Raw genomic sequence first — 13,016 nt, forward strand, 5'->3', positions numbered from 1 at the left:
TCCTTTGTGCATGGGCCCACAGGTTCAAAGTCGAAATTCGAGTTTGGTCTTCGGGATCCTGAGTTGGGTGTAGGGTCAGGATACCAAGTCGAGATCTGTGAAAGTTGGGTTGGGGTTGGGTATTCTCATGGAAAACATTTTTCCTTCATACACGGGGCTTATTCGGTGATTTATTTTCTGCTTATTCGGTGATTTATTTTCAGCATTGTTACACTGTTTCGAAATGTCGCTGAGGGGACAATTATTGATATTGGGTGCGTTCGCCTTTCATTACTGTTCACTAATTTGTTTGAAAGTAGTTTAGACCTGTCATTTTCTTAATGGAGTGTTTTCTCTGCATTTTGATTTTCTTTTTTCAGTTTGCATGAAGTATAAGAGCAAGATTGTTGCTATAGCTCTTGCTGCCACTATTGTTTCTGACAAGCCTTGTTCCCGGAATATTCTCGTACCATTAAATTCAAAAACTTTATCTTAAGGATTTACCGTCATAGCTTGCTTCAAGTTGGTCAGGTAATTTACCTACCGGATCTACAGTTGCTTCAATTTGGTCAGGTAACTTTCATTTTGGTGACTACAGGATCATCAAGGTTATGAAATTGGTAGTTGATAAGTCAAGGTTATGATATGTGGATTAGCCGCACATCTCAAGTTTGAGTTCAACCTCAGTAGAGAAGGGTAGAGGGGCTGGCTTATTATCCCTGAGTTTCTAACCGTGCACACTAGCTAGCCCTCAAGAATTTCTTGGTTATTTAAAAAACATAAAAAGTTGATCACCCAAGATAAGCATCTCCAGTAAACACTGCATTAGATGTTCTCTTCTTAGCATATATATGCATTTAAAGTGACAGTTTGAAGTTGTTATGCAAGAGATTTCATTCCTCGTGTTCTTTTGCAGAACGCTGCATTTGACTTACTCCTGGAGTCCCTTGTTGTGAGGGGCCAACATCAAGGTAATAATGTTGGAACCTTTTGATCTATATTTTTCATTGTGGGATTTCTCTGTATCCCAGCAGTAACTTCTCAGAATGCAGATCTGCTTCGCTATCATTGTTGCAGAAAGACACGTTTGCTTTTCCTTTTACCTGTACTAGAAAATATGCAATGTAACTTTTATTTATAATCTTCATTTGAACCAACTTAATGAAGCTCTTCTTCTTGCATAATGCAGAGAGCTCAGAGCTGCCCCCACAAAGATGCCACATTGGGTCCACATTTATGCCAAAGCTCCAAGAGAATTTTTTGGCTACAGAATTATTTTTTCCACACTTCCAAGGTGCACATTCATCTTGTGACTAGACCTATGTGATGATGGAAGTCGGCATTCCATCTGTAGAACCTTCGCATTCTATCATTGGACTGCTGTTGAACAATCTCAACCAAACGAGGAGGCTTGGCCTGTCCAGATGCTTTTATGTGCCTCGGTGATGCAGAAGTAACAGACCACCTCTGCCTCTACTGCCCGTATATACACCAAAGACGGCATGTTCCCCTTAAGGATGATACTCCCTCCGTTCCATTTTACCCGTCCCAAATTTCCTAATTTGATGTCCCATTTTACTTTTCCTACTTTACTTATCAAGACAAAACAATTTTTCCGCCCCATTATACCTTAGTGTAATTGATTACTCTTTGTTATTACATTCTTGAAAGAAGAGTACCATTAAAAATATAAATGGTGTTTTGGTATTAGTCATCCATCAATATTGGAACTAACAACAAGACACAATTAAGAGGGGCAAAATGGTAAAGTTACATTACCAATCATTGTTTTCTTAATAGCTGTATCATCCTAATTTGGAACGAGTAAAATGAGACGGAGGGAGTATTAGACATGTGACATAACACACATAGGACGCCATGTAAGACAAGAAATGGCCACGTAGGACGTGTATACAAATTTAAGTGGCTACTTGTGCACATCCAAAATTGGAGGTGATGTAATTTGAGGCCAAGTTAAAAGGCATGTTTATGTATTGTTGCATCTTTATGCCTTCTCCCTAAAAGTTTGTTTGCAACTATTTCACAAAACTGGATGGTTTGATAATAAAAAGATTATTACAAGAAGTCTTGAGTAAGGAAGCTAGAATTGAAAAACACGGTAGAATACTTTGTATTAATTATATAGTAACCCTCTTAGCATAATATCATACGAGACACTTATCAATTATTGCTATGGCCTAACACATAGAGCTTAATAAAAGTGGTCTCATCAACTTCAGAAGCAAAATATTGGGCAATTGAACTTTCTGCCGAACAAACCAAAGTTCTCTACTGATGAGCCTTGAAAGGACGCAATTGCTGAAAACATCTTGATACCACAAAAGGAAACATTTAGGTACATTGTCACTAATATTTCTTTCATACAATAGTCGCAACATGCTAACATACTTGGTATTACCCTGTGCAAGGTTTAACTTATTAACTGTACAAGTCGTCGTCGTCATCTCTAGCAGCATTAGCAGAAGCGAATGGGTCAGCTGTTGCCCCGGTTTCTGTAGCATTAGCTGCATGCTCTGCAAATTTGAACTCAGTTCCAAGTCCGCGTGATTGCTGTAATGTTTGAGCAAAAAGCTGGTACTTCCTAATATCAGCATCACTCACGCTTCTTCGAGCATATTTCATAGACTCCTCAAAGTGTGCAGCCTTTATTTCAGCTACTTCATCAGTGTCATCTTCATCCATGGCTTCAGGGTTCTTGCTTCTCTTCCTCTCTCTCTCAATATCCTGTCATTTCACCAATCAAAAAGAAGTAAAATTTATATATCAAAAAAATTTGGGGAGAAAGGAACTGACCGACAGAGCAACAATTTACATATTGAAAGTATACTACCATCACTAGTGTTCACTTACATTTACATGTACTTGTATAAAGGTTGAGGAATGTGATACGTAATGGACCTTCTATCAGGAAATAAGATACTGAAAACAATTGGAGAAACTACCAAGCATAACTAGCAGGCGTTTTTCCAAACTTCCAAAAATGCCAGCAATGGGAAACACAAACCAAGCAAAATCTGAAGATAAATTCAATAAGGAATTCTAATATATTAATGTGCAAAAGGAGCAACTCCTACCTTTTCAATGTTTTCCCTAATGGCGTATTTGCATGCTCGCTGACAAATCTCAGTTATGTCTGCACCGCTAAAACCATGTGCATACCGTGCTAGAGCTGCCAGATTCACGTCCTTAGCGACAGGGGACTTCCGCAGACATGCTTTGAAGATTTGAAGACGGGAAGCTTCATCCGGGAGGGGAATGTAAATTAACTGGTCTAGACGACCTGGTCTGAGCAATGCAGGGTCAATAATATCTGGCCTATTTGTTGCCCCAATAATGAAAACTGTTTTCTTTGCTGACATTCCATCCATCTCCGTCAACAATTGATTGAGCACTCTATCAGCAGCACCACCAGCATCTCCCACAGAGTTCCCCCTCTGAAAAGGGGATATATGCAACAAGAGTTAAATCAAGAAAATATAAAATTGTAACAGAAATAAAAAAAAAAAACTCCACATCAGGCTCGAATTTTGAGGTAATACCTGCGTAGCAATGGAATCGAGTTCATCAAAGAACAGTACACATGGAGCAGACTGTCGTGCCTTGTCAAATATTTCCCTAACATTTGCTTCACTTTCTCCAAACCACATCGTAAGCAACTCCGGACCTTTCACACTTATAAAGTTAGCTTGACACTCATTTGCAATAGCTTTGGCAAGCAAAGTTTTGCCACAACCAGGAGGTCCGTAGAAAAGTACCCCCTTAGAGGGTGACATGCCAAACTTCTCAAACTTCTCGGGATGCTCAACTGGATACTGAACAGTCTGCCACAAGCAAAGTTGATTTCCAAGTAAGAACAATAGAAGAAGCAAACGAGAGAATTTAAACACCACCTTCATCCCAACAGAAAAGAGAAATTTTTTATTCCTCCGGAACTGAAACTATTTACCTAAGCTCATGAATTGTTAGCTCTAATCAATAGGAACGATTATCAAGTTCTTCCTCATTGTCCAAGTTTTGGCAGAAAATATATATAGATGACAAAGAAACCATCAACAGAACCTAAGAAAGCATAATGGAATCAAAATTTTCAATTACATGCCTCTTAATTTCATAATCGCATACCTCTTGAAGTTCCCGCTTGACATTTTCCAGTCCCCCTATATCCTCCCAAGAGGTATTGGGAACCTCCACAACCTGAAAACCAGGGGATCCAGTTACCGAGAAGTAGCAAAAGAAATATATACATTGAATTTGAAAGATAACGAACAGTTAACTCCCACTAGAAGGAAGGCTTTTAATTAGGAATAGATAAACTCACTGTTTCTCGTAATGCTGATGGATTTGAAGCACCCAAAGCAGTTTGAAAATGCTCGTTAGTTACAGCCATTGAATTCAACACTTCAGCATCAATGTTCTCATCCTCCAAGTCAATAACATCCATTTTCTCCCTAATACACTGCAGCGCAGCCTCAGTGCATAAGGCAGCAAGATCAGCTCCGACATAACCATGTGTGTCTCTTGCAACCCTCTCTAGATCAACCTGTGACAGCATCAACAAAAACTTGATGAAACTGCTCATCATTCGAAAACTAGGTTAACATAGCAAGCAATAAGAACAAGCAGAAAAGCAGCTCACATTATCATCGAGCTTCATATTTTTAGTATGAATCCGTAGGATCTCCAGCCGCCCCACTTCATCTGGTACATTAATGTCAATCTCCCGATCAAATCTTCCAAATCTCCTGAGAGCAGGATCAATGCTGTTTGGTCTGTTGGTGGCCCCCATGACAATCACATGAGATCGAGACTTGAGCCCATCCATTAATGTCAGAAGTTGGGAAACTATGCGCCGCTCGACTTCACCGTGTGTCTTTTCTCTCTTTGGAGCAATTGAGTCTAACTCATCAATAAATATGATAGATGGTGCATTCTTTTCGGCTTCCTCAAATGCCTTCCGCAAGTTACCCTCACTCTCACCAGCCAATTTGGACATTATTTCAGGCCCATTAATCAAAAAGAAAAATGCACCAGTCTCATTTGCCACAGCTCTTCCAATGAGGGTTTTCCCCGATCCGGGAGGACCATACAGGAGAATACCTTTTGGTGGTTTCACACCAATTGACTTGAACAACTGTGGATGCCTCAAAGGGAGTTCAACCAGCTCACGAATCTGAGCCATTTGCTTCCTCATACCCCCAACATCATCATATCCAACTTCATTTAGTCTCTCCTCATCTTCGCGCTTGATTGGTTCTCCCTCACAAAATATTTCTGTATCAGGTGCAACAATACAATATTCTCCAGGATCCGTCTCAACCACTTTAAATTCAACACTGCGCATACCACCTCGGACTACGAAGAGATCCCCTTTCCTCACAGGGCGGTAGGACTCCAAGAAGTATGCTGTATGTCAACAGTGGCAAATGCAAACAGATTTTAAGACAGTGTTAAATGAAAAATGAGATAATTTAGGTAATGAAAAGATATGATGGTCAAAAACACGACTGAAGTATCACCTTTTTGCGAGTTTCATACCTGAAATACCATGTGCTTGTGTTTCCTAGCTAAACAATCACCAACTATTCATTAAAACCATCTCGAAAATGACTGGACTAAGTGTTATGAATGCAATCGCCAAACGGCGTGTAATAACTTAATTTGCCCATAAATTTTCATCCACATGGACGTTGACTCATTAATTTCGAGTCGTGTTTGGATAAAATAGTTGGTGACATTTCACATAGGAAACCCAAACACTTGATAGTTCAGATATATAAGTTCGCCTGATAGCTCAGGCAAGAAACTCGCATAAAAAGTAATACTTCCAAGTGTGTTTTTGAATATTATATCTAATGAAAAGGACAAGGATATTGCGCATGGAAGAAACTAAATCGAGGCCCGTACGCTTCAAGTAGGCATCAAACAGGTTGCCAGTCATGCCCTCGATTGTGTCATCAATTGGAAGAACGTGAACACGCTTCGCATACTTAACATCAGGACACGGGTGTATGGACACAACATCCCCAAGACGAACCCCAAGATTAGCTCGAACAACTTTGTTCAATCTAACCTTAGGTTCTTCACCTTGTTCATCTGCAAGGACCACACAAACAGTGTCCTTTCTCTTTTTACCCTGCAATACACGTTTCTCTTAGCTTTCTTACAAACTTATAATCCCTCCATCTCAATTTATGCAGCACCTTTCGCTTTTTAGTAAATAAAACTACGTAGCCTTCTACAACATTTTCAATTATTTTCCATTGATCTAATCCAATATAGTTTCAAATAATATTAGTCAAGTTGATTCTCGAAAAATAAACAAAGCGAAGATCACAAATCAACAAACCTTAAGCAAGACAGTATCTCCTCGAAAGAGTTGGAGCTCTTCCATTTTAGTAGGGTGCATAGACACCACTGAATTATCATCATTTATGGCCTCATCAACAATAAGACGATTAGGCGATTTCTTTCTCTCCAAAATTGCTGTCGAAAAATCCTTTTTATTGTTTTTCCTGAAATTGAAAACAGTTACAACATGATTAATAATACTCTTTAATATCATCCGCGCATCGCACGGGTACAAATAATAGCATCATCAAATTATAAATAAGAGAAACTTCATATATATATATATATATGTTCATAATAAAGACAACATAGTAATTCAAAACTTGTGATGACATAAACAGAACATACTGGTCGGAAGTGGAAGAAGTTGGATCGGCCATGTTTGGTAAGTAGCAAAGAGACTAGCAGTAGTAGTATTAGAGAGGTGAAGAAATGGATGTCCTAAGAAAGAAAGTTGAAGGAGGTGAAGGGGAAAGGACAAAGTTACAAAGTTACAAGAGTAACATAGTTGTATACTTGTCATGTCAACAGACAATTCACTTGTCCGATGATGTTTAGTTTCCTTGTTTTTCTTTTTTCTTCTCTCTTTTGACACGTCTATGCATATTGGATAAGGATTAAGGAGTGGTTTGATAGCTGATTAGGAGTTAATTATGTTATTTATGTATAAATTAGAAAATTTAACCACGCTTCACGCGTTTTAAAAAGAACTTATTTATAGACTAATTTTAACTAACATCTAAATATTAAATATTTTTTTTTTTTTAAAGATGTTAAAAATAATTCAACCTTAATTAAATAAAAGGATTATAGCACCCCATTAATAATATGAAATTATGATTACATGAAAAAGCATAAGGTGATTATGCTATGTAACTAATTAGCATATAATTTTAAAAATAAATAATCGTTGTTCTTACCTCTCGTATAAATTGGAGTATATATGTAAAATAACTCTACACCTAATTGATGATCTCAATTTGATGAGTAAAAATGTTAGAGTCATGACAACATTTTATATTCCTCACTTGTTAAGTACATAAAAGAAATAATTTATATTGAAAAAATTATATCTTATCCTACATTTTTTTATTTACTTTGCTTTTTCATATTATTACTTGTTTTCTCTCATTTTATAACAGATTTAAATATTTAAATTTAAAAAACTCGCTATTTATTGTCAATGCATTCATATCAAAATTCATACAATAATTAAGAATGAAATATACTATTCCTTAACACTTTCAAACATTAATTGATAATAGCATCCAACAAAAAATAAAAACCCAAATATAAAGAGAAGAAAGTACTTTTATTTTTCTTTTTTCTTAATAAATCAATAACACATATAAATATTTTGTGACTTTTAGTCTGCATAACTTATTTATTCTTAGAAGTAAAAGCATTTTTCTCTAGGAAAAAAACTATCACATGTTTGAGTAATTTTTTTTATATTTTTGTTATGCAATAAAATTTTTTATCATAAAAAATGTCATATCACTTTATTAATACCTAACTTTAATATATATAATAAAAAATATATTTTCTAATAAATAATGGTGTCAAATGGTAAAAAAAATATGAAGCTAAATCATGAAACCAACATCTTTTCTTTAGGAAACGGGAAAGAAAAAAAGAGAGACAAAAACAGTCATCCAACAAAATTAAAAAAATTATAACAAAGACATTTTTGTGCAAGAATCATTCATATGGACAACATAATATAATTAATAAACAAATACTGAATGGGCAACAATTGATAATCCAAACAGATCAAAATCTGAAATTTTAATCATAATTGATTTGGTAAAAAAATTAACTGAATTTTAATAGGACAAAGTCAACAAAAATAATTAGAAGAATAATATAAAAGGGAATTCTCACGTGAATTATTCAGAAGATGATTATGAAATACAAATCATAGTGTGCAATTGAACTCGTTAAATAACAACAAAAAATTATAGCAATTTTAGTGATTAGACGTGGTGAATGTGAAAAGTTCATTACTTTTGTTAACAAATTTAATACAAATTAATCATTTTAATTATAGAGAAAGGGAAAAAATAGTTTTCAAAAATTAAATGGCCAAAAAAACTCCAAAAATTAAATAAATATGATTCTAGGAAAAACGTCATATCACCAACTCTATGTTTCAAATTTATATATTACAGAGGACACATTGAAAAGTGAAAGTATAAATTTATTCGATACGTATTACTCCTTTTTCTAACAATGTCTTGTTAAATTTCAAAAAATAATAGTCACTGGTTAGAGAGGAAAACGAAAAAGTATAATTACGAGAATTAAAAGGTGTAATTAAAAGAGTAATTTTTTATTTTTTAATATATTACAAATCAATTTTAAAATGGGGACATTTTTTTTAAAAGAAATTTAATAAAGTTAAATGGCCTTCTGGGCTCTTAATATGATCTACTTCTCCTTTTTTCTCCTAATTTTATTACAAAACTTCAAATAATCAGTTTTTTTATTATTTAAAGGATTCTCTTGCTATCTCAAGATCACAATCATAATTTTTTGATTTTTAAATAGATTACATATCAATTTAAAACATGATTTTTTTTTTAAAAAATAGATTCTAAAAAAAGGAAAATAGTCTTCTAAGCTCTTAATTATGATTTACTTCCCCTTTTTTCTCCTAATTTTACGACAAAATTTCAAATAATCGATTTTTTCTTAATTAAGGGATCCTCTTATCATCTCAAGACCTTAACCATTATCTCCTATAAATTTAAAGAGATAAATAGTTGAAATGGTATAAAAACTATCAAATTCTCCTCTTAAGAAAATGAAAGGTACAAGTATCTTGGGGTTTTGGGCCACAGTGACAAAAGAGTTTTAAAATGAGGTGTAGGTGACACAAGTCTTAATAATTGAGTAGAGGTGACAATTACTTCATTATGATTTAAGAAAGTTTGGAAAATTTTAAAATAACCCACAAGTTTTTAAATTTATACTTTGATTCAAATGCTAGTTAATATATAATGGGGAATGAAGGAAAAAAAAGGCATCTTTTTCTCTCTCCTCATCCGTTATTATTTTCTCTCTCTTCGCGATATTTGTTGTTCATTGTTGTTGCTACTTTATTCATCATCTTCTGATTCATTATCATCATCTTATACTTCATTATCAACTTCATATTCTTCTCGTTGACCATTGTTGTTGTTGTTGTTACCCCAACTGCTGCTCTTTGACCAAATTCTTATGTCAAAGTTTGTTTCGTAAATCACTTTCAACTCTGGAATTTACTTGAGAGGAGACTTTGGTAAGTTAGATTATGCTTTTTAGTTGAATCTAAGTAACTGCTATTGTGTTGTTTTTTCAACAATAGTTTGCACGCGAACATGAATGCAATACAAGAGCAATCTGTTTAAATAGATCCATTATCTGCGGCACTAGATAAATGTTCTGTTGTAACAGTAGACTCATGTTGGATTTATGTTTAAGGGTTCTAGGTGCTCGTACTATGATTATGAATAGAATAGATAGGTATTCTGTTGCACCAAATTAGTAATCTGTTTCAACAGATAAATAATCTGTTTCATCAGTTACTAATATGTTTCGAACAACAAAATACAGCTCCTGTCACACACAAAACTTAATAGATAACTCATATGTTCTTGCTATTGATATTGGAATCAAATTATTCCTTAATTGTAGACATGTCATTCGTTAAAAAATAGAAATAGACAACACGAAAATTAAATAAGAAATAAAAAGTCAAGTGCATCAAACATAATTTTTTATAAAACAAACAAAAAAAAATACATAGATAACAGAAAAAAAAAAGCTTAATTATTATTATCATCATTATTATTTGTATGGCCAGCCGGCCAATCTTCAAAGGGCAGCAGTAGCGCCCTCCGCAGCCTGCAGATCTCCCGCATCATCCTTACTCTTACGGCGGCCAACTCCCAATGCAGGTCATGAACCTCCTTCTGTAGTTTCCTCATGTCGTCTCGTAAAATAGCGACATCCCACACAGGATCAGTCATATCTAAAAAAACGCATAAGTTGACAAAACATACACGTAAACACAAAAGTAAAGTAAAGAAAGAATTTGAATGTAATGTAATGTAATACAACGTATATTTACACAAAAATGAAGAAAAATAATTACCAGAGACAGAAAAAAGCTATCAAGTCCTTGAAGAGAAAGTAGTTGAAGGTGTAACAAGAGCGAGGAATAAATAGTGTGTAGTAGAATGAACGATTGAGTAAGGAGAGACGTATTTATAGAGGATTGAACTTGAATGAGTTAGGCAAAAAATCGCAACTGTTCACCTCCATTTATTAATGACATTCTTGAATACTGTAAAAAGTTATGACTTAATTAAATTAATCAATATTATGATAAGTCATGACTTTTCTGCTTTATTATTATTAATAATTAGTTCTTTCCAGGAACCATTTTTTTTACACTGTTTTGGACAACAGATAATATATCTGTTGCATCAGATAAATCATCTGTTACAACAGATATATCATGATTTGCAACAAATAGATAACCTATTGCATCAGATAATATATCTGTTGCAACATAATATATATATATTTTCTTAAAAAAATATATTATCTTCATGACATCCAAATTTTCTGACTTTTTAATTATATAAATTAATAAAGTAGATTTAACGGCATAACTATTCACCTCCATTTATTAATGACATTCTTGATTACTGTAAAAAGTTATGACTTAATTAAATTAATCAATATTATGATAGGTCATGACTTTTCAGCTTGAAGCTTAGCTTTATAATTATTAAAATAATTAGTTCTTTCCAGCAACCGTTTATTTTTTACACTGAGTTGCACAATAGATTATATATCTGTTGCATCAGATAAATCATCTATTACAATAGATATATCATCCATTGCAACAAATAGTTCAACTGTTGCATCAGATAATATATTTGTTGCAACATATAATATATATCTTTTTTTAAAAAAAAATTATCTTCATGACATTCAAATTTTTTGACTTTTTAATTATATAAATTAATAAAGAAGATTTTAAAAAAAGAATATTTCTGGTGAGTTTTTTACGGCTTAAATTGTGTTTATCATTTATTCCCTTATTCTTTTCTGTGAAAAGAAATGAATTAATTAAATCAAGCTGGTGGTGACTTAATCTTTCCGTTTCTTTAATAACCATTTTTATTAATTGAGTTATGGCAACAGATTGTATATCTTTTGCACCAGATAACCCATCTGTTTCAACAAATATACCATCTGTTGCTATAAATCGACCATCTGTTTAAGAAGCTTTTTGATTTTTTCTAACTGATTCATAAGTCTCAACAGATGAGGAATTTGATGCATCAGAAACGTTTTTTATTTTTGTTTGTTTGTTGAATGTGTTTAGACAAAAGTCACAGTCACGACTATTCATTAACTTTTTTCTTAAAAATTATATCATTATATATATATATATATATATATATCTTAATTAAATTAATCCAATGTTGTAACTTTTTTTAAATTAAATAATCTTTATTTTACAATTATAATATCATTTAGTTCCTTATTATTTATTAACGAACTGTTTTTAGGAGAATTTCAATCATAATCGCATCTCTAACTCCAACCGCCGACATGTTTTGAATAGGGAATAAATAGAATGATAATTAAATATTGAATAAGAATTAAAAATTCAAAATCGACCAAGCCAAACCAAACCAAACCAAACCAAACATATACATGGATTTTTTTGAATCCCTTATAGGTAGATCGGATATAAAAAGGGGAAATACATACGCTAAAAGAAAGAAAAAATATAACCTAATTATTATTATTATTAATATTACTATTATTATTGTCAACCTGACAATTTTCATTCGGCAGTAGCATGGCCCTCCTCAGCCTTGCTCGAAAGTCGGCCAAATCCCTCTGGAGTTCATCAAACTGCCTTTGAAATTCCTGCAAGGACTCGATATGAACCTTCTTGTACGAATCTGGATCTGATATATTAGTGTTGTAAGTATAGTAGAATGAACGAGAGTGAGTGAGAGTGTGAGGAGTTTGGAGGGACCTATTTATAAAATGATTGGGAATTGGAAGGGACTGGACTTAGTCATACAAAAAGCTACGACTGTTCATATCCCTGAAAAGGAAAAATTACACAAATTCCATATTTAAGACACCATATTACACAATATCCCTTAATATTTTAAAAAATTACATAAAATCTCGAATTCATATTTACTAGTGATACATATGCTATATGTATCACTGCTTAACATATGTATCACAATTCGAAATTCCGGGATAAAATGTAATTAGCAAACTATCCGGGATTTAATGCAATATTGCTGAAACTATCCGAGATTTATGTGTTGTGTGTGTCACTTAAATAATACTGGTGACTTTATTAATATGTAAATTAGAAAAAAACGGATCTAAATACAACATTTTATCTTTTTGTTGTATTTCTGAAAGATAAAGATTGGTAATCTGTTGCAAAATATATTCCACCTGTCAGATAACTTACAACATATGGACAATCTGTTGCAATAGATGGATATATCAGTTTGCTTTTCCTTTAACTGTGGCGTCTGTTGCAACTTGCTAGTTATCTGTTTATTCAATTTCATCTAGAGTAATCGATTTTTCTGAACACTTCTTGGCCAAATTCAATTTTTGCTCTTGGA

General features: G+C 33.5%; 1 protein-coding gene and 1 long non-coding RNA gene across 3 annotated transcripts; one reads left to right on the forward strand and one right to left on the reverse strand.

The window, feature by feature from the left end:
- Positions 1–129: 129 nt before the first annotated feature.
- Positions 130–2,216, forward strand: LOC107865975. 2 transcript variants are annotated; one of them, XR_007053808.1, is made up of 4 exons: positions 130–254; positions 360–510; positions 896–950; positions 1,169–2,216. It is a non-coding gene; the product is annotated as an uncharacterized LOC107865975 (long non-coding RNA). The 2 variants fall into 2 exon arrangements; XR_007053807.1 differs by having other exon boundaries at positions 154–254; positions 360–552.
- A 79-nt stretch (positions 2,217–2,295) lies between these two features.
- On the reverse strand, positions 2,296–6,983 carry LOC107862559 (cell division cycle protein 48 homolog). Its single transcript, XM_016708172.2, has 9 exons — positions 6,697–6,983; positions 6,347–6,512; positions 5,905–6,133; positions 4,637–5,403; positions 4,319–4,540; positions 4,123–4,194; positions 3,540–3,821; positions 3,075–3,434; positions 2,296–2,724 (listed from the first exon to the last, which is right to left on the reverse strand). Exons 1-9 carry the CDS (start codon positions 6,726–6,728, stop codon positions 2,419–2,421), a joined length of 2,436 nt encoding a protein of 811 aa, XP_016563658.1. The 5' UTR covers positions 6,729–6,983; the 3' UTR covers positions 2,296–2,418.
- Between the last annotated feature and the right edge of the window lie 6,033 nt (positions 6,984–13,016).

The sequence above is a fragment of the Capsicum annuum genome, chromosome 3 (genome assembly GCF_002878395.1).
Source record: "Capsicum annuum cultivar UCD-10X-F1 chromosome 3, UCD10Xv1.1, whole genome shotgun sequence".
Classification (NCBI taxonomy): Eukaryota; Viridiplantae; Streptophyta; class Magnoliopsida; order Solanales; family Solanaceae; genus Capsicum; species Capsicum annuum.

What these genes read in the sequence shown, in the direction of transcription:
- LOC107862559 (XM_016708172.2), bottom strand. Translation starts at nt 6,728, where the DNA reads ATGGCCGATCCAACTTCTTCCACTTCCGACCA. An exon ending in CATCAGCATTACGAGAAACA is followed by an intron (nt 4,195 to 4,318) that starts GTGAGTTTATCT and finishes CCTGGTTTTCAG; the next exon opens with GTTGTGGAGGTTCCCAATAC. An exon ending in TTAGGGAAAACATTGAAAAG is followed by an intron (nt 2,725 to 3,074) that starts GTAGGAGTTGCT and finishes GTGAAATGACAG; the next exon opens with GATATTGAGAGAGAGAGGAA.